General features: G+C 44.6%; 1 protein-coding gene across 1 annotated transcript; it reads left to right on the top strand.

Moving 5' to 3' along the window:
* The first annotated feature begins 17,448 nt into the window (after positions 1–17,448).
* LOC147984913 (uncharacterized) lies at positions 17,449–26,772 on the top strand. The gene is made up of 2 exons (XM_087541316.1): positions 17,449–18,012; positions 26,371–26,772. The coding sequence occupies exons 1-2, from the start codon at positions 17,449–17,451 to the stop codon at positions 26,770–26,772; spliced, it is 966 nt and encodes a 321-aa protein (XP_087397442.1).
* Positions 26,773–27,714: the final 942 nt, after the last annotated feature.

Genomic DNA, 27,714 nt, shown 5'->3' with positions numbered 1-27,714 from the left:
AGCGAGAAGAGAGGGAAAAGGCACAAGCGACAAACTTTGATCAAGAAGTGATCCTAGAACAACCTACGTCAAGCATTACTCCAACACCGTGTTCACTTCCCGGACTCCTCCGAGAAGAGACCATCACGGTTACACACGCGGTTGGTGCATTTTAATTAAGTTAAGTTTTAGGTTATCTACAACCGGACATTAACAAATTCCCATCTGCCCATAACCGCTGGCACGACTTTCAAAAGTTCAAATCCCTGCAGGGGTGTCCCAACTTATCCCATCACAAGCTCGCACGGTCAATGAAGGATATTCCTTCTCCCAAGACAATCCGATCAGGCTCGGCATCCCGGTTACAAGACATCTCGAGAATGGTAAAACAAGTCCAGCAAAGCCACCAGATGTGCTGACAAATCCCGATAGAAGCTGCACATATGAAGTGCAACTATCCCTAGGTGGTTTTGGTAATTCATAACAACATATAGCTCATTAAGCTAATGCTATTCCAAGATGATTATTTCAGGAAAGCTCAATGATTGGCATGGCATGGATGTGAAAGTGGAACCCTCAAAATGCTAAGGACAAAGGATTGGCTCAAGCTCAAAAGCTCAAGACTCTTCATTTTATATTTTAGTGATCCAAGATCACATTGAGTCTTTAGGAAAAGCCAATACTATCAAGGAGGGATGAGGTGTTGCTTAATGAGCCTCTTGCTTCATGTGCTTAGTGATATGCTCCAAAACCATCAACTACTTTCCCATATCCACATATGACCGAAACCCTAAGCCAAACTCGGTCCAACCGATTCTTCCTATCCGGCGCCACCGAGTTTCACTTGTCATTAGCCACTGCCAAACCCTAGCAATTCGGTTCTACCGATAGGGATCTCGGTCTCACCGAGATGGGGTTGCAAACTCTCTGTTTCCCTTTCGTAACTTTTCGGTCTCACCGAAAGAGCGAATCGGTCCCACTGAGATTGCAATGTAAACTCAGTGTTTCCCCTTTGTAACTTTTCGGTCTCACCGAGTTCCACTCGGTATCACCGAAAGACCAAATCGGTCCCACCGAGTTTGCCTGACCAACTCTCTGGTTAGCTAATTACCAAATTCGGTCTCACTGAGTTTGTGTAATCGGTCTCACTGAGATTACGTTATGCCCAAACCCTAACCATATCGGTCCTACCGAGTTGCATGTCAGTCCCACCGAAAATCACTAACGGTCACTAGGTTTACATTTTCGGTCCGACCGAGCTTATTGATTCGGTCCCACCGAGATTGGAAAACTGTGTAACGGTTGGATTTTGTGTGGAGGCTATATATACCCCTCCACCTCCTTCTCATTCGATGAGAGAGCCATCAGAACACACACACCATTCCAACTCATATGTTCTGAGAGAGAACCACCTACTCATGTGTTGAGACCAAGATATTCCATTCCTACCATATGAATCTTGATCTCTAGCCTTCCCAAGTTGCTTTCCACTCAAATCTTCTTTCCACCAAATCCAAATCCTATGAGAGAGAGTTGAGTGTTGGGGAGACTATCATTTTGAAGCACAAGAGCAAGGAGTTCATTACCTACACACCATTTGTTACTTCTTGGAGAGTGGTGTCTCCTAGATTGGCAAGGTGTCACTTGGGAGCCTCCGACAAGATTGTGGAGTGAACCAAGGAGTTTGTAAGGGCAAGGAGATCGCCTACTTCGTGAATATCTACCGCTAGTGAGGCAAGTCCTGTGTGGGCGATGGCCATGGTGGGATAGACAAGGTTGCTTCTTCGTGGACCCTTCGTGGGTGGTTGCTTCTTCGTGGACCCTTCGTGGGTGGAGCCCTGTGTGGACTCGCGCAACCGTTACCCTTGGGTGGAGCCCTGTGTGGACTCGTGCAACCATTACCCTTCGTGGGTTGAAGTCTCCATCAACGTGGATGTAGGATAGCACCACCTATCCGAACCACGGGAAAAACATCCGTGTCTCCAATAGCGTTTGAATTCTCCAAACCCTTCCCTTTACATTCTTGTAAGTTGCATGCTTTACTTCCCGCTACCTATATACTCTTTGCATGCTTGCTTGAATTATGTGATGATTGCTTGACTTGTGGTAAATTAGCTAAAAACTACCAAGAACTAAAATTGGGAAAAGGTTAAGTTTTTATTTGGTCAAGTAGTCTAATCACCCCCCCCTCTAGACATACTTTCGATCCTACAAGTGCTATCAGAGCCTTGGTCTCCATTTGCTTTGATCTCCATAGCTCTTGGTGGTCATAGCCTTGGTGTCACAACCTAGGAGAGTATGGCGTCTAGCGAGGGAAATTATCACCGTAGAGGTCCTTACTTTGATGGTACTAATTTTGCTAGTTGGAAGCATAAAATGAAAATGCATATTCTTGGACATAACCCCACCGTTTGGGCTATTGTGTGTGTTGGCTTGCAAGGTGACTTCTTTGATGGGAGAGAACCAAACTGTGAAGCTACCGCGGATGAGTTGAAGATGTTGCAATACAATGCTCAAGCTTGTGATATTCTCTTCAACGGATTGTGCCCCAAAGAATTCAAAAAAATCAGCCGTCTTGAGAATGCGAAGGAAATTTGGGACACTTTGATTGATATGCACGAAGGTACCGACTCCGTCAAGGAATCCAAGTTGGATGTGCTTCAAAGCCAACTTGACAAGTTCAAGATGAAGGATGGTGAAGGTGTCGCTGAAATGTACTCTAGGCTTGCTCTCATCACAAATGAGATTGCCGGCTTAGGAAGTGAAGAGATGACCGACAGATTCATCATCAAGAAGATTCTAAGAGCCTTGGATGGAAAATATGATACCGTGTGCACATTGATCCAAATGATGCCCAATTACAAAGATCTCAAGCCAACGGAGGTGATTGGAAGAATTGTTGCTCATGAGATGTCACTTAAGGATAAAGAGGAACTTCACAACAAATCAAGTGGTGCCTATAAAGCCTCATGTGAAGCCCCTACATCATCAAGTGAGAAACAAGACTTCAATGAAGAATTGAGCTTAATGGTGAAGAACTTCAACAAGTTCTACAAGAGTAGAAGCAAAGATAGAAACTTCAAGTCAAGGTCCTACAATGACAAAAGATCTTCTAGTCGAGAGCGAAACTGCTACAATTGTGGAAGACCCGGACACTATTACAATGAGTGTACGGCTCCCTACAAGAGAAGAGAAGATTCTCCAAGAAGAAGAAGCAAAGAATCACCACCAAGAGAGAGAAGGAGTAGAGATGATCGTTATGAACGAAGATACTCACGGAGAAGCAAGGATTCGGAAAGGAAGGAAAAATCATCAAGGAGCTACACAAGACGAAGACATCAAGCTCATGTTGGTGAATGGGTATCCGGCTCCGACTCCGACAGCCACTCCGAGAGAAGTTATCACTCCGACTCCGAAGATACTCAAGATGAAGGTGTTGCCGATCTAGCACTTGTGTCAACCAACTCCTACGACATATTTGACTCACCAAATGAAGGAATTGGAAGATGCTTCATGGCCAAAGGTGCTAAGGTAACACACCCCGAGTATGTTGATTTCAATAGTGATAAAGATGACTTGTTAGGTGATGATTTGCTTGTTGACAACTCTAGTGATGAATACTATGATGAAACGTCAATTAAACATGCTAATCAAGATAAAACGAATGACAATGATAAGGAGAAGATTGAGGCTCTAACTAAAGAACTAAACACTCTTAAGTTAGCTCATGAAACTATCTTCGAAGATCATCGAGAACTTTTAAGAGCTCATGAGAAATTACGCTTTGAAAAGCTCAATCTTGAGCAAGAGCATGAGTTCTTAAAGGCAATCAATGATGATCTCCGCAAGAGAAGTTCTTCTTACATTGCCAAGTGTTTACTCTTATCTACTTACATGCCTCAAGTCAAGTCTAGTAACAAGAAAGATTCTTCCTCTAGCAGTAACAATGATCATGCTAAATCCAATATTGTTGCTTCTAGTAGTTCTCTTGATTCCACTAATGATTCTCTTAGCCAAGTTACACTTGAGCAAGAAAATAGCTTATTGAAGGGAATTATAGAGAAAGGAGTGTACAAAAGCCTTGCCGGGAGTAAGCAATTCGAGGAAATTGTGCGCAAGCAAGGAATGCACCGGAAGAATCAAGGTGTTGGTTTTGAACGAAAGTTCAATGCCAATGGAGTTGAGTGGGAAGAAGATCAATACCCCAAGACAAAGTTTGTCCCTCAACAAGAGAAGTATGATGCTTCTTTCAAGGGGACACAAGCTCAAGATGATCTTCCACCACAAGACTACAAGCAAAAAGGCAAGGACAAGCTTCAAGAGGAAATTGATGCATTTGAAGAAGCTCCTAAGACCTTAGTCAAGTGGATTCCCAAGACCACTTCAAGTTCCACCTCATCAAGTACGACTACAACTCCAAGGATTCCCATCAAGATGATGTGGATTCAAAAGAAGAAGAACTAGAGAGTTCTTGAGGGTGACTCCGCCAACATACTTCACTCTCATCATTTTGGCAAGAACAAGTGCAATCAACTTCCACATCTTGCACTAGTTCAAGGAGTCACAAACCCTCTTGTTGGTAAGACAAGGGACAAGGTAACCTAAAAGTTTTCATGGACATCATCTTGTGTGTGCATCACTCTATGTCTATGGATATCCTTGTTTGTTCCTTGTGGGACTAACCCATGTAGGTATTGAAAGTGCAATTCACTCAAATGGATAGCTCCAAGTGATCTACATCAACATTAAGCATCCACATCTTCAACATCTACATGAAGTCATCATCGACAAAACCCAAGGTTAGTTCATCCCTCTTAGGGGGGATATCACATCTACGGGGAGCTTTACTCTAAGACTTGAGCTAAAGCAACTCTAAAGATGTGAACAAAACAATGCTTTATGTAAAAGTGGTAACCCCACTTGAGCTTAAACGATGAGTATGACCTATGATCAAGTGTTCTCACTTGACTCCTAAGTCAATATACTCATATATAGTTGACCTAGTCATCGCAAATTGCTTGATAGTTGCTAGAATTGGTTGTGCATGCCTTGTCACATATTTCATTTGCCATCTTATTGTGTGAGCATGCTGGTTGCATATTTTACTCATTCGAGGACATCCACTTGTTGTTTTGATTGTTCGGCTTTATTTCTTTTTGCCAAGTGGATGGACAAGAATGCCTAAGAACCTCCTCTAGCTATCTATGCTTTTCTCGTCTCAAACTCTATTCATGCTGCATCACAAAATTTGATCAAGTCAGATTCGAACCACTCTGTGTGAGGAGCGCTCGGAGTCCCCGATTCGTCATAGACTTAAACTTCCAAAACCTCTTTATGATTCTCGGTCTGACCGATACTCCACTTTCGGTCCTACCAAGATCATTAAGTTGATCTAGGTTTTCAATCTCGGTGCAACCGATTTGAACATTTCGGTCACACCGAGTTTCTGTAACTGCACGCAGTTATGAATCTCGGTGCCACCGAGTTGTTCCACTCGGTCACACCGACAGGGTCGGGCTATAAATAGTCACTGGCAAAATTTTGGAAATTTCTCCGAACCCCTTCGCCCGCGCGATAGCCTGCTCCGCCAACGTGGTCTCCGGATCGTCTTCTCGCCGCCAGCCGCCTCCAGTCGCTGGTCTCCGTCGCCGTCAACGGGAATTCTGCCCCGCCGTTGCCGCCGTAGCATGTCCCCGCCGAACTAGGGTATGGACTTGATCTTTGTGCTATTCTCCAATCTGATTCCTAGCACATTGTGTTCTTCATGATTCTTGCCATGATTGAAACACTCCTATCCAGTCAAAACGCCCGTAGATTAGCTTTGATTCAAAAATTCTAGGTTTAGGTTTCCGCCGAAACCATCTCCGACCCACTGAGTTGAAAAACTCGGTCCCACCGATTTGGCTTATGCCATTGCACAAGTGAGACTCGGTCTGACCGAGAATTACTTATCGGTGTGACGGATTTTGGAACTCTGTGAAACCCTAGTAGTCTCGGTGCCACCAAACTGTGACTCGGTCCTACCGAGTTCACTAGTTTAGGTTCCAAAACTGCTTCGGTATCACCGAGTTTGAAAATCGGTAGATCCGAGATGATTTCAGTGGGAAACTAAAACTAAGTTTTTGGATCATTCTTTTTGCAAAAATCTCTGCATTTTGTGATGCTCATCCTTTCTACCTCATCTATAATCTGTTCACAGGGTCAGCAGTCAGAGTGCAGCATGTCTGATCAAAGTGATAGCCAGAATCTGTCAGAACAGCAAGTGGTGATGAGTGAGGGCACTAGTCCCTCCAGCTCTTCTGATGAAGGCAGCAGGAGCACTCCTAGCAACTTGCCGAAAGCTGCCACGAGACAGAGAAAGAAGAGGACTTATGATTCCGAAGATGAAGACTATGTGGCAGAGGAAGAGGCCACTTCCAAGAGAGTTGAGCCAGCTCAAGGCACAAAGCCAGGGCTGAAAATCAAAAGGCCAGCAGGCAGGCAGCCAATGTTAAAGGCCAGAATGTCAACTGAGAATCCCATAGAGCCAGTTGCAGCTGAGAGCAAGAAAAGAAAGGAAAGGGTGAAGAAGACTGTGGCTAGAGTGATTGGCAAAGCTTCCATCATGGAAGAGGAAGAAGAAGAAGAGGTAGCTGCACCAGCACCCAAGGCACCCAAGCTGATGGGTGATGCCATAAGATTAGGGGCTACTGCATCTAAGCCCAAAGCTGCCTCCAAGACCAAGTCTGCACCAAAGAGGAATACAAGGAGCATTCCTGCAGCTGAGAAGAACAAGGCCCCAGTGCCTGAGAATGTTGCTGAAGAAGAGGAAGAGAATGTCCTGAGAAAGCTCAAGCCCAAGATCCCAAACCACAACGATGCTCATCCCGTGGCTGAGGACATGAAGCTCAGGAGAGATTCAGGGCTGAGGAAATGGAGAGAAGCAGACCCGTATGCTTCAAGGAGAAGGACAGCAGTTGACTACAGGTTTCACACCAAGGAGCAGCAGGATTTTTATGAGACAGTGCTGCTAGATAAGAAGCCCATTGTCTGTGATATGCGATGGGTTGATTGGACATACATCAAGGACAATGAGGAGCACTATCCTGGAGTGCAAGACAGCTTCATAGCTTGTGGAGTAGCTGACTATGTTGGGCAGAAGCTCACAAAGTGGAACGAGGAACTTATCATGCAGTTCTACTCCACAGCTCACTTTTATCCAGATGGGAGGATCACATGGATGTCTGAGGGTACAAGGTACCAATCCACAGTTGCTGAGTGGGCATAGATCATAAATGCCCCAGAGGAGCAAGATGACGACTTGGATATCTATGCCAAGAAGAAAATGGACCACAACTCAATGTCAAATATGTACAAGGAGATCCCAAATGAAGCACTTGATACCTTCAAGTTTGGCTCAGTACATTACCTTCTGTCAGGGCTCCCGACTATCAATTGGATCTGGAGGCACACCTTATTTCCCAAGTCAGGTGATCACAAGATGATCAGAGGCCATGCTATCAACTTGCTACATGTGTTTGATGTGCCCCAGAAGTTCAAAGTGATGAGCCTCATAGTGGAAACAATCAAGAGGACTGCAGCAGACCAGAAGAGGAGTTGCGGATATGCCCCTCAGATTCAGGAGCTCATCAACTCCAACATGGGCACGGGCATATATTTATTGGACAAGGAACACCTGCCCATCTGTCCAGATTTTGAGAACAATGAAGTTGTGATGACTGAGAACGAGCCATCGTCTGCACAAGCTTACGCAAAGAAGGAGAAGGCGAGGAAGGAGAAAGCCGCCAAAATGCCAACTCAAGAGGAGGCATCTGAATACTTCTTGAAGACCAAACAAGAGCAGCTTGGTTACTTGATTGCATCCACGCTGAGGATTGAGCAAAGTCTGTCCACCCTCACTCAAAATCAGTAGAGCCTAGAGAGAATCATGGAACAGAAGTTCTATGACTTGGATGTCAAAGTAACGGAAGTTCAGTCTGCAGTGGAGCAGCTCCAGGAGGACATGCAGGAGAGGAGAGGCAGGACTACCACTCATGCCTTTGCTAGAGTGCCAAGAGGTCCAAGGTCATCTGCCGTGCCAGTTGCTGACACAAGAGCCACCACCTCAGCACCAGCCACAGCCTCAGTTCCACCAGCTCTAGCATCTACTTCAGCTCCAACTCCAGCGTCTACTTTAGCATCTACCGAAGCCTTCGTCCTTGGAGTGATCCGGACTCCACCACCACCTGAAGATCAAGCCTGAGCGTCGATCTAGTGCTATGCATTTTCTAGGAACTTTTTGGTAACTTGTTGCCAAAGGGGGAGAAGATGTATAGATCATAGGCTTCGAGAGAGAGAGTGTTGCTTTTCTCTCTTGCTTTATTTGGTGGTTTTTCGAACTTGTTTGCTTTTGAGTGCTTGAGATACTATGCTTGGTGATCATTCACTATTCTTGGTGATGAGTGCATGTATTTCATTCTTATCATTTTAAGCGCTCCACCAAGATGTATGTGACATGGAAGAGTAACCCATGACTCTAACTCCTTGTGCATTTGCAGTCCAAAGCAAATTTTAAATATGCACAAATTTAGGGGGAGCTCTTACTTGTCACATACTTCTCAAAGCAACGATATATTTCATGCTTATTATCATTTGTCGAAGCTTTGATCTATATGTTGTCATCAATTACCAAAAAGGGGGATATTGAAAGTGCAACTATCCCTAGGTGGTTTTGCTAATTCATAACAACATATAGCTCATTGAGCTAATGCTATTCCAAGATGATTATTTCAGGAAAGCTCAATGATTGGCATGGCATGGATGTGAAAGTGGAACCCTCAAAATGCTAAGGACAAAGGATTGGCTCAAGCTCAAAAGCTCAAGACTCTTCATTTTATATTTTAGTGATCCAAGATCACATTGAGTCTTTAGGAAAAGCCAATACTATCAAGGAGGGATGAGGTGTTGCTTAATGAGCCTCTTGCTTCATGTTCTTAGTGATATGCTCCAAAACCCTCAACTACTTTCCCATATCCACATATGACCTAAACCCTAAGCCAAACTCGGTCCTACCGATTCTTCCTATCCGGCGCCACCGAGTTTCACTTGTCATTAGCCACTGCCAAACCCTAGCAATTCGGTTCTACCGATAGGGATCTCGGTCTCACCGAGATGGGGTTGCAAACTCTCTGTTTCCCTTTCGTAACTTTTCGGTCTCACCGAAAGAGCGAATCGGTCCCACCGAGATTGCAATGTAAACTCAGTGTTTCCCCTTTGTAACTTTTCGGTCTCACCGAGTTCCACTCGGTATCACCGAAAGACCAAATCGGTCCCACCGAGTTTGCCTGACCAACTCTCTGGTTAGCTAATTACCAAATTCGGTCTCACTGAGTTTGTGTAATCGGTCTCACTGAGATTACGTTATGCCCAAACCCTAACCATATCGGTCCTACCGAGTTGCATGTCAGTCCCACCGAAAATCACTAACGGTCACTAGGTTTACATTTTCGGTCCGACCGAGCTTATTGATTCGGTCCCACCGAGATTGGAAAACTGTGTAACGGTTGGATTTTGTGTGGAGGCTATATATACCCCTCCACCTCCTTCTCATTCGATGAGAGAGCCATCAGAACACACACACCATTCCAACTCATATGTTCTGAGAGAGAACCACCTACTCATGTGTTGAGACCAAGATATTCCATTCCTACCATATGAATCTTGATCTCTAGCCTTCCCAAGTTGCTTTCCACTCAAATCTTCTTTCCACCAAATCCAAATCCTATGAGAGAGAGTTGAGTGTTGGGGAGACTATCATTTCGAAGCACAAGAGCAAGGAGTTCATTACCTACACACCATTTGTTACTTCTTGGAGAGTGGTGTCTCCTAGATTGGCTAGGTGTCACTTGGGAGCCTCCGACAAGATTGTGGAGTGAACCAAGGAGTTTGTAAGGGCATGGAGATCGCCTACTTCATGAAGATCTACCGCTAGTGAGGCAAGTCCTGAGGGTGGGATAGACAAGGTTGCTTCTTCGTGGACCCTTTGTGGGTGGTTGCTTCTTTGTGGACCCTTCGTGGGTGGTGCCCTGTGTGGACTCGCGCAACCGTTACCCTTGGGTGGAGCCCTGTGTGGACTCGCGCAACCGTTACCCTTCGTGGGTTGAAGTCTCCATCAACGTGGATGTAGGATAGCACCACCTATCCGAACCACGGGAAAAACATCCGTGTCTCCAATAGCGTTTGAATTCTCCAAACCCTTCCCTTTACATTCTTGCAAGCTGCATGCTTTACTTTCCGCTGCCTATATACTCTTTGCATGCTTTCTTGAATTATGTGATGATTGCTTGACTTGTCCTAAATTAGCTAAAAACTGCCAAGAACTAAAATTGGGAAAAGGTTAAGTTTTTATTTGGTCAAGTAGTCTAATCACCCCCCCTCTAGACATACTTTCGATCCTACAACATATCTCGTTCTCAGGGCACACTGGATGAGCAAGACGTCGGGTAGGCCAGCCCAGAGTTGCCCCTGGTAGCCCCGGACATCGCTCAGTTGGACCAATACTTAGAGAAGCACTGGCCGGGGGGGGGGGGGGTTAAAATAAGGATGACCCTTCAGTCCGTGAAACCCGAGGGAAAAGGCTAGGTGGCGAATGGTAAAACCAGTGTCGGGCATTGCTGGAAGAGTTTTATTCAAGGAGAACTGTCAAGGGGTTCCCATTATAACCCAACCGTGCAAGGAACGCAAAATCCGGGAACATAACACCGATATGACGGAAACTAGGGCGGCAAGAGTGGAACAAAACACCAGGCATAAGGCCGAGCCTTCCACCATTTACCAAGTGTATAGGTGCATTAATATAAACCAGATAATATAATAATACCCCACCAAATAAACATGTTCCAACAAGGAACGATCTCCAATCTTCACTTGCAACTAGCAACGCTATGAGAGGGGCTGAGCAAAGCGGTAACATAGCCAAACAACGGTTTGCTAGGACAAGGTGGGTTTGAGGTTTGACATGGAAATATGTGAGGCATGATAAACAAGTGGTAGGTATCGTAGCATAGGCAAAGCAAAAGTGCGAGCATCTAGCAAGCAAAGATAGAGATTTCGAGGCTATGGTCATCTTGCCTGCAAAGTTCTCAAAGTTGCCTTGATCCTCGTAAGTGTACTCAACAGGCTCCTCGATCACGTACTCATCTCCCGGCTCTACCCAAGCAAGAACAACAAGCAAAAGGAACACTATCAACCACGCGCAATGCACAAATAACATGATGCAAAACATGGTATGATATGCGAGATGCGATATGTGATGCATATGCAAGAATTGGAAAGGAATGATTGAACCTGGCCTCAACTTAAAAAACCAAGAGTGCCACTTGAAAGGTGAGTTGATTTTGGTCGAAATCGATATAAAGATCACCGTAATCGGATGCACGGTTTGCAAATGGCAAGCAAAACAAATATGGCACCGGTCTGCGATAAACAGCAAGTAGCCTCCTAAATGCATCAAGATAAATAAGCTACTGCAATCAAACATGGCAAAAAAATACATGACAGGGATCCACTCATGATGCTTGAAACAAGATGAACACTGAGCTACGGCTAATTCACTCAATAGCATGTTCAAACAAGCATGGCCAAAGTGCAAAAGATAACAACTTTCAGACTTAGTGAAATTAACAGCAAGTCAGGAATTTATCATCAGGAAGCAATGTTTTGAGCATTATAACTACATGCTACAGGAACATATCATGGTAAATCAAGGCATGGCATGAAGCTACTCAAAACATATAACAAAAGTCCCTTACTAACCATGAGCCAAAAAGGATCAGAAAATACAATTGCAAGCATGTGAACATAGCAAAAACATAAACAGATTCAGACTTTGTGAAAAATTGGAGCATGCAAAACAGATATCAAGTAGGCATGTTTACGAGCTCGATGCACTCACCACGAGGCATTGCATGACAAACTAAGCATACACCTAGCAAGTCGACATGGCATAGAAGCTAGACATGTGAAGAACAACAACATAGCATGCACGGATCAACAACTACAAGCTCGGCAAAATTGCTAAACATGTTAACAATCTGCCAGGAACATTTTATAGCAAAAGTAGAGATCAATTGACTCAAGCTAGGGTGCTCCATAATCGCAAACAAAGACATGGATGGATAGAGCACAACATTATCTACAAAACATCTTTACTGATCATGCTCAAAAGAGGCACGGATCACTAGGAAACAACATGAACATATGGCATAAAAATAATGACAGGGCAAGGACTTAGTGAAATTCTAAGTTCCTGAAATCAGCATCATTGAGTAAGCTACTTTGCATGCTTGTGCTAGTCACCACAAATATTACAAAAATACATGGCATACACCCCTGTAAAGATAACATGGCATACTACAAAACACATGTAGTGCTCAAGATCATAGTATGCACACATTAATCATGGCAAAAATGACAAAAGGGCATTTGCTGAAACAGATCTGAAACTATCCTCACATAGCCCTCTTCCAACAGAATTTCGGGCATCAATATGAGCTCAAAAGAAAATGATGCAATGATATGAAATGATGTACTCGTCGAGGCGAACATTTTGATATGCTACACGCACGAATCGGAGCTACGATGACGAAGTTATGGCATGTCAAAGTATGCAAAAAAACTAGGGTTTGGGACGAAAAAGTCAACCGATCTCCTCAAATCCAGATCTGTCGGTACTGTAGCAGTTCGAGGTTCAAAGTTCGCCGGCGAGGAGCTATTGCTCCGGCGAGGTGGTGAGGGCGCAGGGAAGGCCGGAAGAGGCCGGATCCGCCCGGATCTGGATTGGGACGGCGCGACGGCGAGGTAGGGCACCGGACGGCGGCGACCTCGGGCCGGGGCGGCGGTGGCGCGAGCTCGCTGGCGAGGTACAGCTCCGGCCGGCGCGGTGGAGGAGTGGATGCGGCGGCGCGGCGTCGCCGAGCGGCGGAAAGAAGGCGGCGGGGCGCGGTAGGAGGCGGTGCGGTGCTGCGGGCCTCGGGGGCTCTCCCCGGGCCGAGCGGGCCGGAGGCGGGGGAGTCCCGGCGGTGACACTTGGCGGCACCCGATTGGCCGCGGCGATGTGTCCGGTCTGAGCGGACGTTGTCCGGCAGCGGCGAGAGAGCAGATTTTAGGGTTAGAGGAACAGGAGACCAGGAATTTCGAATGGGGTTCTATTTATAGACGTAGAGGGAGCTAGGGAGCTCCAAATGAGGTGCGGTTTTCGGCCACACGATCGTGATCAAATGATCTAGATGATGGAGGAGGTTTAGATGGGTTTTGGGCCAGTTTGGAGAGGTTTTGGGCTGCAACACACATGAGGCCTTTTCGGTCCCTCGGTTAACCGTTGGAGTATCAAACGAAGTCCAAATGGTACGAAACTTGACAGGCGGTCTATCGATAGTAAACCAAGGCCACATGACAAGTCTCGGTCCAATCTGAAAACGTTTAGCACCCGCACACGAAAAGAGGTTGAAAGGGACACCGGAGGACATAGGAGCACCATAATGCAAAACGGACAACGGGGAAAATGCTCGGATGCATGAGACGAACATGTATGCAAATGTGATGCACATGATGAGATGATATGAGATGCATGACATGCAAGCAATGACAAGGCAACAACAATGAATAACTAGAGGACACCTGGCACATCGGTCTCGGGGCATTACACCCCACCATGAAAACTTCGGACGAAATCTCTATCATATGTTTGTTCCGGCTTATTCTGCAAGCCAATCCTTTGTTTTGTTTTTCAGTTGTGGTATTCGAGTTGCTTCTAAGTAAAGTGTTGATTCCATACCTTTTCCCTAAGCGGTGTTCTCATATTTCTATGTGAACATTAATCCTTCATGATAATCGGTATTGTCATGTCAATCCTTTTCAACCGGCGTGTTTCTCTTCAAGTGGATCCGACCATTTTCAACATCCGCAAGATCAACTCAAAGTATTCTCAATGTGAATTGTTTCATCCATTCCAAGTTGCTTTTGTTTTTCCCGCCCTCCCAACCCTTTTTCTTCAAGGACTCAGATATCTTAATCAAGTATCCATTTGATTCATGTGAACTTTCTTCTTCCCTTTCCTTCAATGTTCTTAACCGGTCATTTCTCTACGAGATGCTCAGAAGCTTCAAGTTCGTCATTCTTAATTCTTTTTCTTCTCCGGTGGATTCAATTCAAGTTTTGGTCTTAGATCTTATTCCTTTCATTGTTTCAAATGCTTTCCCATGCTTTTGTACCTCTTAATCTTTCACCTCTTGTTATTCATTTGTTCGGGAGTGCTGAAGATATCACGAAGATTCAGGTTTTCCATTCTGCATTCTCTCTTTTAAATCGTTCAACGGTGAATCTTTTGAGTGGGCCCTAACCCATAGTTTTTTTCCCAGGATCTTACCTGACTCTTCTAATCTTCCCAGAGTTACTCTCAAATTATTTTCCAAGTTTGACATAAGAATGAATTATCATCAGTCATATGTCTTTCTCCAAGATCTTTCAAATTCTTTTCATTGTTGGTTCATCATTTCCAATTTTCATCCTGGAGTATCTCAATAATTCATGACTCTGTTCTCGTCATCATTCTCGGATTTTGAAAGACCGAAGAAGAGTTTCTCTTTAATATTACTCCATTCTCTTCAAGATTCATGGTGCTAGCCTTATGCCATCCTCTCATAATTGTTTTCGATCGTGAGAACTCTTTTTACCCATCCAGAGTAATTCAGGAGTCTTTTAAGTTTGTTTCTCAAGAACCCATCATCTCAGAAGTATTCATTCCAGCTTTCAGCTCTCATTCTCCAAATCTTACCGGTGAATCGTTCAAGCATTCCCTCATCAGCTCGTGATCTCTTCGTTCTCATGTATCTAAATCCCCTCAAGTATCTTCATTTGTTCTCTAATTCTTCCTGGTGCTTCTTTATCTTTTCGTCAATCGTTTTCAATTCTTACGGTGGTTCTTCCAAGATTCTTCTTCCTTCGTTTATCACATCAATTTATTTGTGCTTTTCAAATCCTACCGGTGGTTCATTGAAGACCTTCTCAAGTTTGCGGCATATCTATCTTAATCCTTTCTACGAGAATAAGTTGTATGCAATCCGTTGCTTGTCATCAATTTAATTGGTGAAGGATACGCATAACATAATTCTTATTCTTGCTTCATCCAAGCAATGGACTCATGTTCCGGAGTTTGTTCACGAAGTTAAATTCTCGGTTTCTAGCTATTCATATTTCTTTTCCGGAGTTTCAAGTTTTCCGCTTTATCTCGTCGCGAAGCTCCATCTAAATCATTGCAAGGATTCACCTTGTGTTCTCAACTTCTCTTTCTTCTCGCTATCCTTTTATTACCGGAGTTTTTCATGGAGGCTCTACATGATGGTTCATAAAGGATTTGATTCCTTGTCAAACTGTTCATCGAGATTCTTTTTAGAGGAGCTCAAGTATTCTTCATCTTGCATTCCGAAGTGCAATTCTTTCTACCATATCATTTGAGGTGGTCTTATGTCATTCTTGATAATTTCCCTTCGTGTTTCATGATTCACAAGGTATCAAGAATGAGGTATTTTCAATCCATCAATCTCTTTGTTGGAGTTATCTTGGGTTATATTTCACCTAAAGCTTTCCCTAAGGATTGTTGCTATTTATGGTGCTAATAAATGACCCAAGTAACTCATCTATCCTCCCCGTGAAATAAGTTTCTCATTTCCTTGTTCATATAAATAAAATATATTGTTTTTCGTTAGTGGCAGTTTGTCACCTCGTAATCTTGAGATGTCTTCCATAAGCCGACAAAAAGCTTATCCTCTCGTTGTTGATAATCCAACAACTCCGTTCTAGCATTTGTTGAAAGCGTGCTCTCTCAAGATCTTGTTTCCTTCCATTCATTCCATTCAATTCTTACATTTGTTCCGGAGGCATTGTGATGTTGCTCTCTTCGACCCATCATCTTGTTTTGTCAAGATCATGTTCTTTCCTTTGCTTATCCATTCAACCGGATTGTTGTCCCCTCTTTTCAAGTTCTTCCCATTCTGTTAAGTTTTTCCTCCCTTCTCAGTCGGAGTGCTGCCCAAATTATATCATCTTTATTCCTTCTCTATCTTGTTTTAAGCGGAGTTTTGTCATAATTGATCTTTATCGTTCCTTGTACATTTCGTTGCTACCGGAGTGCTTGCATGTACTTCTTGTACATTGTATCACTTTTTGTTGTGTCTTTCAACCTACAAGGTTCTCGTATGTTCCTTGTTCCTCTTTTATAACGGAGTGCTTTCAACTTTGTTCATCTTCGTTGTATTCTTTATTCCTTTCTATTTGTTCAACCTGTCAAGGTTCTTTGGTTTCACTCGTTTGTCAAAGAAGCAACTTAGTTTTACCTCTCCTCTTCCTATTCCGTTTTACCTCCGGTGCCATCCTAGATCTCGGCACGAGATCCTCTCATAGTGGTGGAGTGTTGTGACGCCCCAAGACCGAAGCTTCGGATGCTTTTCAGGGTTTCCGGGTTTCGTCGTGTGATTTGTTTTGGTTCATTGCATCATGTGCATTGCATCATGTCATCATGCCATCATGTCATTAACCTTTGCATATCAACTCAACTAAATAAATTGCATGGATCTTTGGTTCATTTAAACTGAGTGAATTCACATGGTGAGTTCTCTTTATAACATACCCTCCCAATATTAGGGAGCTATGATAAATAATTCATTCTTATGGTATTACCTAAAAAACACTTGCAAAATTTCCCCATGCCTTTGTTATCTCGCTTCTTGACCTCGAACTTTGTCCGTAAATTATTTCGTCATTTTTCGGAGCTCCACCAAAAATCTGAACATTTTTGGACCTTCCTAACCCTCACTTCCTATTCGAACCATTTGATTTTAAATCAAATGAGTTTGAATTTAAACTTTGAAAAATGCCCACTCCATTTTTCTTGGATCGTACACATTTTTGTGAGTCCGGGAATATTATCTGCGTGTGCCAATTCTTTCCCTAACCACTCCCTCTTTATTTTCTTCTCCACTTTTGTTTTCTGCTTAGAAATTAGAGAGAGAGAGAGAGGAGAGACCCCAGCAGGCCGGCCTCTAGGGCCCATCCCTAGGCCCAGCCGCGCCCCTGCCTAATCCCTAGGCCAACTTCACCTGGGCCGCCCAACTTCCCGCACCAGGCCCACCTAATCCTAACCCTAGCCCCTAGCGAACCCCCATCTCCCCAATCCCCTGGTCCTCTCCCTTTCGTTCCCACCAGCGCCGTCAAGAGGGGATCTCGATCCCCATCTCCCTCCAGCGCTCTGCTCGAACCCCCCTCCTCTCACTCTCTTCCTCACGCTCCAGGGAGGAGCACCAAGCCCTCACACTCTGCCCTCACGCGCGAGCTCAACCTTGACCCGCCGAGTGCCTCTTCCACCTGCACCTTGTCGCGCCTCCCTCAGCTGCCACTCCAGCTGCTCGCGTCGCGCCTCTGCGCCGCCATCTAGCCATGGTGCCCGGACCGGCCTCCCGCGCACACATAGAGGGACGGCGCCCTTGCCTTCGTCCCCGGCCGGCATCTCCTTCCTCCGCCCCGTTCGCCTCCTCCCTCAACCACGCCAGCCACTGGAGTCGTTGCCGGTTGCTGCCCTCCGTCACGCCATCCATCCGTCCATCTCCCTGTGCCGCGCCTCGACAACACGGAGGCCCGAGCTTCGGCTGGGAGCAGCCGCAGCTACGTCGCGCCCCACCACCAAGCAGTCGTGCATCAACGGCCATCTCTCCTCCACCATCAGTGCCCGACGACTCTGTTCCATGCCTTGCTGCTGCAGGCCATGAGCTCTCCGGCTACCGCAGAAACACCATGGTCAAGACCAACTCCGCGAAGAACGCAAGACGCATCCTCCGTGCACCCCCGCTTGTGGCTGTTAACGTCAAGACCATCTCGGTTTTCGCCAAGCACCACCACCAGCAAGTACAACTACACCATGTTGATACAAGTCCCACTACCGTTGCCTTCGGAAGCCTCGGATCCGTCAAGTCCCTCGACGACAAGTGCATGACTATGCGGATTGTACCAAGTACCCCCTTCGAGTTGACGGGATCGGCAAGTGTGAAACACCAAGTACCACGACGACCATTGACATGTACCCCTACATCACACGGAAACGCCAAGTACCCCTCATGTCAGCAAGACCCGCAAGTAGAACCCCGAACGATCGACGAATCGTGGACCGTGTACAACTACCATCGCCCCGAGGACATTAGATTCGTTAAGTACCTCTCCGAAAACGAAACGTATACCACTACCATCGCAAGAATCGAGACCGACAAGTCGGAAGATGCAAGTACCACTCCGAACCATGTATGACGACTGTCGCGGATGACCCGTGTAACACAAATGTCAAGTTCAACTACCATCGCGTGAACCGCTACTTCCCATGACGAACCCATGAACAATTACTTCCCCTTCGACACGTGTACCCCTACCGCCGAACTTGATTAGTTCTGATAATGCACGCTTCGAAGGTATAACCCCGAGACGACCTTCCAAGAACAAATGCTTGTGTGGTATGAGATGCATGTTTGGATGTGGGAACCCGTCGCTTGGCACCGTCGTCGACATGTGGGAACCCGGTATCCGGGAGCACCCCACCATCCTTGCATGACACGCTCCCGTCACACTTCCTTTGCACCGATATCTCCATGAGCTACCGGAACCGTTATGTTGCCGTGGCATCATTTTCGGAATCGTTGCCGTGGCACCCCCTTCGTTTCCTCCACGATGACAAATGCCTCATATCTTATCATGTCAACATTTTCTTAAAATTGCATAAACTTGAACATGTCATCCGCATCATGTTAACAACATTAAGATGTTTAAAATTGTTGTTGCATTAAATTGCTTATGCACATGAGGATTTTTCGGACTTGTTGTTTGTTGTTTCGGCCTCATTTAAACATGCCTAGATATTTTTCGGACTTGTTGTTTGTTGTTTCGGCCTCATTTAAACATGCCTAGATAGATAGTTAGTTAACAACATAGTTTGTTGTTTGTTGTTTGTTGCTTATGCACATAAGATAGTTTGTTAATATCCGGTTGTAGATAACTTGACACTTAACTTAATTAAAATGCATCAACCGCGTGTGTAGCCGTGATGGTCTCTTTCCGGCGGAGTCCCGGAAGTGAACAAGGTTCTTGTGTTATGCTTGAACGTAAGTAGTTTCAGGATCACTTCTAGTTCACGACTGTGCTTTGCTTCTCTTCTCGCTCTCATTTGTGTAAATTAGCCACCATATATGCTAGTGCTTGCTGCAGCTCCACCTCACTACCCTTTCCTACCCATAAGCTTAAATAGTCTTGATCTCGCAGGTGTGAGATTGTTGAGTCCCCGTGACTCACAGATACTTCCAAAACTAGTTCCAGGTGCCAATGATGTCCGTGCATGTGACACAACCGAGCTCAAGGAGGAGCTCGATGAAGATCGTGTTCGTTGTGTTGTTTCATTTTCCAGTTGATCAGTAGTGGAGCCCAGTCGGGGCGATCGGGGATGTTTTGCATTAGGGGTAGTCTTCTTTTATTTTGGTTCCGTAGTCGGACCTTGTTTGTATTCTGCATGATGTAATGCTATATTCATGTATTGTGTGAAGTGACGATTGTAAGCCAACTCTTTATCCCTTTCTTATTTAGTAGATGGGATGTGTAAAGATTACCCCTCTTGCGACATGCCTACTATGCGGTTATGCCTCTAAGTCATGCTCCCACACGTGGGAGATATAGCCGCATCGTTGGTGTTACATCTATGAACAATACTTGGTTCTTATCTGAAATCTTCTATGCATGATTGGTTATCTTTGCAAGTCTGTTCGAATTATCAGTTTGGTTTGGCCTACTAGATTGATCTTTCTTGCAATGGGAGAAGTGCTTAGCTTTGGGTTCAATCTTGCGGTGCTCGATCCCAGTGATAGAAAGGGAAACGACACGTATTGTATTGTTGCCATCGCGGATAAAAATATGGGGTTTATATCATATTGTTTGAGTTGATCCCTCTACATCATGTCATCTTACCTAATGCATTACTCTGTTCTTATGAACTTAATACTCTAGATGCATGCTGGATAGCGGTCGATGTGTGGAGCAATAGTAGTAGATGCAGGCAGGAGTCGGTCTACTTGTCACGGACGTGATGCCTATATACATGAACATGCCTAGATATTCTCATAATTATTCGCTTTTCTATCAATTGCTCGACAGTAATTTGTTTACCCACTGTAATACTTATGTTATCTTCGGAGAAGCCTCTGGTAAAACCTATGGCCCCGGGTCTATCTTTTATCATATAAAGTTTCCAATCTATTTGATTTTGCAATCTTTACTTTTACTCTTTATCATAAAAATACCAACAATATTATTTTATCATCTCTATCAGATCTCACTCTCGCAAGAGACCCTGAAGGGATTGACAACCCCTTTATCATGTTGGTTGCGGGGTTCTTATTTGTTTGTGTAGGTACGAGGGACTTCCCTGTGGCCTCCTACTGGATTGATACCTTGGTTCTCAAAAACTGAGGGAAATACTTACGCTACTTTGCTGCATCACCCTTTCCTCTTCAAGGGAAAACCAATGCAATGCTCAAGAGGTAGCAAGAAGGATTTCTTGCACCGTCGCCGGGGAGTCTACGCACAAGTCAAGACATACCAAGTACCCATCATAAACTCTTATCCCTCGCATTACATTATTTGCCATTTGCCTCTTGTTTTCCTCTCCCCCACTTCACCCTTGCCGTTTTATTCGCCCTCTTTTTCCGTTCACTTTTTCTTTCGCTTGCTTCGTCGTTATGGCTAGTCCTTTATCTACTCCTTTGTCTCCCGAAAATGAGGTCCTTAATTTTAAACAAAGGGAGGGAGAAAATCTAAAGATGCTTGGTACAGAATTTGCATTGCGCAAAATAGATCTACTAGGAAGCAATATACTTCCATTCTTCTTCGCAATTATTATGTAGGCATCATTCCATGGAATAGATATATTCTTGATACCATTACCGGAGGAAATTTCTTGGGTAGCCACACTTTTGATTCTTATAATGCTATGCTAGATTTGTTTGGCACACCACCTCTCTTGGTTAATGGGACTATGTTAACTTTGGAACATGTTATGAAAGGCTCGATATTATTGAAAATAAAGTTGCCACTGTGGAATTGATTGAGAATTTGGATAAAAAGATCCACAACCAAATTACCCAATATGGATCTAAGGTAGGAGTTACTCCGAAATTTTTTAAAGAAAAAGAACCCGTAGTTAGTGAAAGAATAGACCAAGATTGCACTTGAATTGATAAACTTGAGGGTATTATTACTAACTTGGGGTCCGCTTTTTCTGCCGTAAAAAAAATTTAAAATGCTCCCACCAAAGTTGCCAAACTAATGTACGTTAATAAAAATAAGGGTGAAACTTCTAGTAAGGAAAATGCGGATCTCAAATCCATAAGTGTTCACCCCAACTTTCTCGCTATCATTAAGGAACCTTTTTCTACAAATGATTTTCTTGATTTCTTGCCTAAACGTTTTATCATTAATAGAAAGAAGGAAACTCCTAAGGGTTATAAGTGTTCTATTGAAGAATTGCCTACCAAAGATGATAATACCTAGATATATCCTTGCTTTTATGCCTAGCTAGGGGCGTTAAACGATAGCGCTTGTTGGTAGGCAACCCAATTTTATTTTTGTTCTTTGCTTTTTGGTTCTGTTTAGTAATAAATAATTCATCTAGCCACTGCTTAGATGTGGTTTTATGCTTTTAACTAGTGTTTGTGCCAAGTAGAACCTTTGGGAAGACTTGGCGAAAGTCTTTGTGATATTGCTGTAAAAACAGAAACTTTAGCGCTCACGAGATTTGCTGCCACTTTTTACTAGAGAGTGATATTTAGTTAATTATTTTTGCAGATGACTAATAGATAAATTCCTCACGTCCAGCAATTTATTTTAGAATTTTTGGGGTTCCATAAGTATTCGAAACCTACAGATTACTACAGACCGTTCTGTTTTTGACAGATTCTGTTTTTCGTGTGTTGTTTGCTTATTTTGATGAATCTATGGCTAGAAATAGAGTTTATGAACCATACAAAAGTTGTAATACAGTAGGTTTAACACCAATATAAATAAATAATGAGTTCATTACAGTATCTTGAAGTGGTGGTTTGTTGTATTTTACTAATGGAGCTCACGAGATTTTCTTTTAAGTTTGGTGTTGTGAAGTTTTCAAGTTTTGGGTAAAGTTTTGATGGATTATGAAACAAGGAGAGGCAAGAGCCTAAGCTTGGGGATTCCCATGTCACACCAAGGTAAAATCCAAGGACAACCAAAAGCCTAATCTTGGGGATGCCCCGGAAGGCATCCCCTCTTTCGTCTTCGTGCATCGGTAACTTTACTTGGAGCTATATTTTTATTCAACACATGATATGTGTTTTGCTTGGAGCGTCTTGTATGATTTGAGTCTTTGCTTTTTAGTTTACCACAATCATCCTTTCTGTACACACCTTTTGGGAGAGCCACACAAGAATCGGAATTTATTAGAATACTCCATGTGCTTCACTTATACCTTTTGAGCTAGATAATTTTGCTCTAGTGCTTCGCTTATATCTTTTGGAGCAAGGTGGTGGTTTTATTTTATAGAAATTATTGATCTCTCATGCTTCACTTATATTATTTTGAGAGTCCCTTAGAACAGCATGGTAATTGGCTTTGTTTATGAATTTAGTCCTAATATGATAGGCATCCAAGATCGGTATAATAAAAACTTTCATAAAAAGTGCATTGAGTACTAGGAGAAGTTTGATACTTGATAATTGTTTTGAGATATAAAGGTGGTAATATTAGAGTGTGCTAGTTGAGTAGTTGTGAATTTGAGAACTACTTAGGTTGAAGTTTGCAAGTCCCGTAGCATGCACGTATGGTGATCGTTGTGTAACAAATTTGAAGCATGAGGTGTTATTTGATTGTCTTCCTTATGAGTGGTTGTCGGGGACAAGCGATGGTCTTTTCCTACCAATCTATCCCCATAGGAGCATGCATGTAATGCTTGATTTTTTTATGACCTGTAGATTTTTGCAATAACTATGTAAGTTCTTTATGACTAATGTTGAGTCCATGGATTATACGCACTCTCACCCTTCCATCATTGCTAGCCTCTTCGGTACCGTGCATTGCCCTTTCTCACCCTGGGAGTTGGTGCAAACTTCACCGGTGCATCCAAACACGTGATATGATACTCACTATCACACATAAACCTCCTAATATCTTCCTCAAAACAGCCACCATACCTACCTATTATGGCATTTCCATAGCCATTCCGAGATATATTGCCATGCAACTTTCCACTATTCCATTTATCATGACACACATCATCATTTTCATACTGCCTTGCATGATCATGTAGTTGACATCGTGTTTGTGGCAAAGCCACCGATTCACTTTTTTTCATACATGTCACTCTTGATTCATTGCCCTTCCCGGTACACCGCCGGAGGCATTCATATAGAGTCATACTTTGTTCTAGTATCGAGTTGTAATCATTGAATTGTAAATAAATAGAAGTGTGATGATCATCATTAATAGAGCATTGTCCCAAATAAAAAATTAGAAAGGCCAATATATATATATAGAGGGGCAATGCTACTATCCTTTTTTCCACACTTGTGCTTCAAAGTAGCACCATGATCTTTATGATAGAGAGTCTCTTGTTTTGTCACTTTTATTACTAGTGGGATTTTTTCATTATATAACTTGGCTTGTATATTCCAACAATGGGCTTCCTCAAATGCCCTAGGTCTTCGTGAGCAAGCAAGTTGGATGCACACCCACTTAGTTTCTTTTGTTGTGCTTTCATACATTTATAGCTCTAGTGCATTCGTTGCATGGCAATCTCTACTCCTTGCATTCACATCAATTGATGGGCATCTCCCTAGCCCATTGATTAGCCGCGTCGATGTGAGACTTTCTTTTTTTTGTCTTCTCCACATAACCCTCATCATCATATTCTATTCCACCCATAGTGCTATATCCATGGCTCGCGCTCATGTATTGCGTGAAAGTTGAAAAAAGTTTGAGATTACTAAAGTGTGAAACAATTGCTTGGCTTGTCATTGGGGTTGTGCATGATGAGAGCATTCTTTTGTGAAGAAAATGGAGTATGACCAAACTGTATGATTTTGTAGGGATGAAAATTCTTTTGCCATGTTATTTTGAGAAGAAATAATTGCTTAGTTAGTGTGCTTGAAGTATTATTATTTTTATGTCAATATTAAACTTTTTTCCTGAGTCTTACGGATCCGAATATTCATGCCACAATAAAGAGAATTACATTGAGAATTATGTTAGGTAGCATTCCACATCAAAAATTCTGTTTTTATCATTTACCTACTCAAGGACGAGTAGGAATTAAGCTTGAGGATTCTTGATACATCGCCAATGTATCAATAATTTTTTATTGTTCCATGCTATTATATTATCTGTTTTGGATGTTAATGGGCTTTATTTTACACTTTTATATTATTTTTGGGACTAACATATTAACCCAAGGCCCAGTGCAAAGTGCTATTTTTTGCCTATTTCAGTGTTTCGCAGAAAAGGAATATCAAACGGAATCCAAACGGAATGAAACCTTCGGGAACGTGATTTTTGGAACAAACATGATCCAGAGTACTTGGAGTGGACGTCAAGAAACAAACGAGGAGTACATGAGGTAGGGGGGCGCGCCTACCACCTGGGCGCGCCCTCCCCTCGTGGGCCCCTCATGGCTCAACCGACCTACTTCTTCCTCCTATATATACTCATATACCCTAAAAACATCTAGGAGCACCACGAAACCCTATTTCCACTGCTTCAACCTTCTGTACCCAAGAGATCCCATCTTGGGGCCTTCTCCAGAGCTCCGCCGGAGGGGGCATCGATCACAGAGGGCCTCTACATCAACTCCATGGCCCCTCCGATGATATGTGAGTAGTTTACTTGAGACCTTCGGGTCCATAGTTATTAGCTAGATGGCTTCTTCTCTCTCTTTGAATCTCAATACAAAGTTCTCCTCGATCTTCTTGGAGATCTATTCGATGTAAACTATTTTTGCGGTTTGTTTGTCGAGATCCGATGAATTATGTGTTTATGATCAAGTCTATCTATGAACAATATTTGATTCTTCTCTGAAATCTTTTATGCATGATTGGTTATCTTTGCAAGTCTCTTCGAATTATCAGTTTGGTTTGGCCTACTAGATTGATCTTTCTTGCAACGGGAGAAGTGCTTAGCTTTGGGTTCAATATTGCGGTGCTCGCTCCCAGTGACAGAAAGGGAAATGCCACGTATTGTATTGTTGCCATCGAGGATAAAAAGATGGGGTTTATATCATATTGCTTGAGTTTATCCCTCTACATCATGTCATCTTACCTAATGCGTTACTCTGTTCTTATGAACTTAATACTCTAGATGCATGCTGGATAGCGGTCGATGTGTGGAGTAATAGTAGTAGATGCAGGCAGGAGTCGGTCTACTTGTCACTGACGTGATGCCTATATACATGATCATGCCTAGATATTGTTATAATGATTCGCTTTTCTATCAATTGCTCGACAGTAATTTGTTCACCCACCGTAATACTTATGCTATCTTGAGAGAAGCCACTAGTGAAACCTATGGCCCCCGGGTCTATCTTTTATCGTATAAAGTTTCCAATCTATTTTATTTTGCAATCTTTACTTTTACTCTTTATCATAAAAATACCAAAAAATTATTTTATCATCTCTATCAGATCTCACTCTCGTAAGTGACCGTGAAGGGATTCACAACCCCATTATCGCGTTGGTTGCGGGGTTCTTATTTGTTTATGTAGGTACGAGGGACTTGCGTGTGGCCTCCTACTGGATTGATACCTTGGTTCTCGAAAACTAAGGGAAATACTTACACTACTTTGCTCCGTCACTCTTTCCTCTTCAAGGGAAAACCAATGCAGTGCTCAAGAGGTAGCAATGACCACCACCAGGAAGAGGGGGTTGGGGCCTTCCAGGAGCCTCGTGCCATCGCTTGCATACTAGGCGGTGCTCAGGCCCCAGCCTCCCATCGCATTTTCAAGTAGTTCGCGCGCGAGGTGAACGCAGTCCTCCCCAAGCTCGAGGCAGCACATCCACTCAGGTGGTCCAAGTACACCATCACCTTTAACTCTTCCGACCAGCTCAAGTGCGTGGCAACTACGGTGCCCTCCCGATGCTCTGCTCGCCTACCATCAGCAATGTGCTCGTCACCAAGACACTCATCGATGGCGGTGCGGGACTCAATGTTCTCTCTGTCGAGACATTCGACCGACTCCAAGTGCCCTATGACCAGCTGCAGCCTACCAAGCCCTTCTTAGAATTAACCGATGGCTCCACCACCCCGATATGGCAGATCCGCCTCCCAGTCACCTTCGGCAAGCATGAAAACTACCGCACTGAGCTCATTGACTTCAACGTCGTCCACATTCACCTCCCGTACAATGCCATCCTCGGCTACCTGGCCCTGGCAAAGTTCATGGCCATGACCCACCATGGCTGCAATGTCCTCAAGATGCGGGGAAGCCGCGGCATCATCACGATCGCATGCGAGGAGAAGGACGCGGTGTGCTCGATCGAGCGCGCCTATCAAGCTGCAGCAGTTGAGGATCCAGATGACAAAGGCGCTATCTACCCTCCCGAGGCCATCCCCAAGAAGAAGCAGCTGCTCCGCCAAGAACCTCAGGAGGGTGGGGTGTCCGGCTGCGCTGCCTCAAGCCATGTGCCCACTGACGGGGCGCCACCCTCTCTCACATAGGAAGGCGCGCCTGGCGCCCCTCTTAGGCTGGGCTCGGGGGCTCTCCTCTGGAGGGCCTCTGACCTGTCCAGCGTCACGAAGGACGTGCTAGGGCGCCATGTGGAGGAGTGCTTCAACGTTCGCTTCTGTGAGGAAAGCGCATGACGCGAGGCGTCAGGCGCTAGGGAGTTCATGACGAAGGCAATCGAGGAGCTTCAGGAGGCAAGCGCTATGCGGGGCGACCATCGCCCACCACACGACGTAGCTCCGTGCCCCGGCGAGGACAGTGACCTACGCGCCTGTGTCAACATCCCCAGGCTCAACAGGGCCACGTCTCGGGAACTCTTCTGGCCATCCCACGTTGGCCGGTGCAAGCCCCCCCCTCACAACTACATTCGCATGCCTTTCGGCTTGCTGAATAGGGTTGTCGTGCATCAGCGCCACATGTGGGGCGTCCTGGCGGCTTAGGAGGCCAGCCACCAGGTGATCCTGACGAAGATGGCGATGGATCCTCGTGAGCCCCCTGTTCTCCAGAGCCTCCCGAGGTTCATGACCTGGGCGGCTCATGAGGAGCAACTTCTGCAGCACGTGTCTGCGGCTACTCCAACATCTCTTCAGCAACAGTGCCAGGTGACATCTTTTGGTTTCTTTAGTTGGGGGCGCCCCTCGGGCTGCATTATCCCCAAGCCGCCTGGATTTGTCCCTGTGGCATGTATCCTTCTTGCATCTATCAGAACTGGCATTACCTTCTTCCATGGGTTGCTTTATGGTTATAACCCTCTTGCCTGGCACTCTATTGCCCTTTGCGGCCTCCTCGCACTGCTGACCTGCCTCTTGCTCATCCAGCAACGGGGGCTACACATGCTGGCACGATGCTTGTGCTCGGGTCCGTCCCTACAACGCTGACAAATCTGAGAGATCGAGTTTTGGCTCGCGGCCTGCCCCGCGCACGTCACCTCACCA

Source organism: Triticum urartu, chromosome 2A (genome assembly GCF_056163025.1).
Source record: "Triticum urartu cultivar PI428250 chromosome 2A, HENAU_Tu73, whole genome shotgun sequence".
NCBI classification, from domain to species: Eukaryota; Viridiplantae; Streptophyta; class Magnoliopsida; order Poales; family Poaceae; genus Triticum; species Triticum urartu.
This window is presented reverse-complemented; position numbering and strand designations above follow the sequence as displayed.

Coding starts and splice junctions, on each gene's coding strand:
- LOC147984913 (XM_087541316.1), top strand. CDS start 17,449: ATGGTGCCCGGACCGGCCTCCCGCGCACACATAGAGGGACGGCGCCCT. Junction 18,013..26,370: donor AGTGCATGACTATGCGGATT/GTACCAAGTACC, acceptor CCGATATGGCAG/ATCCGCCTCCCAGTCACCTT.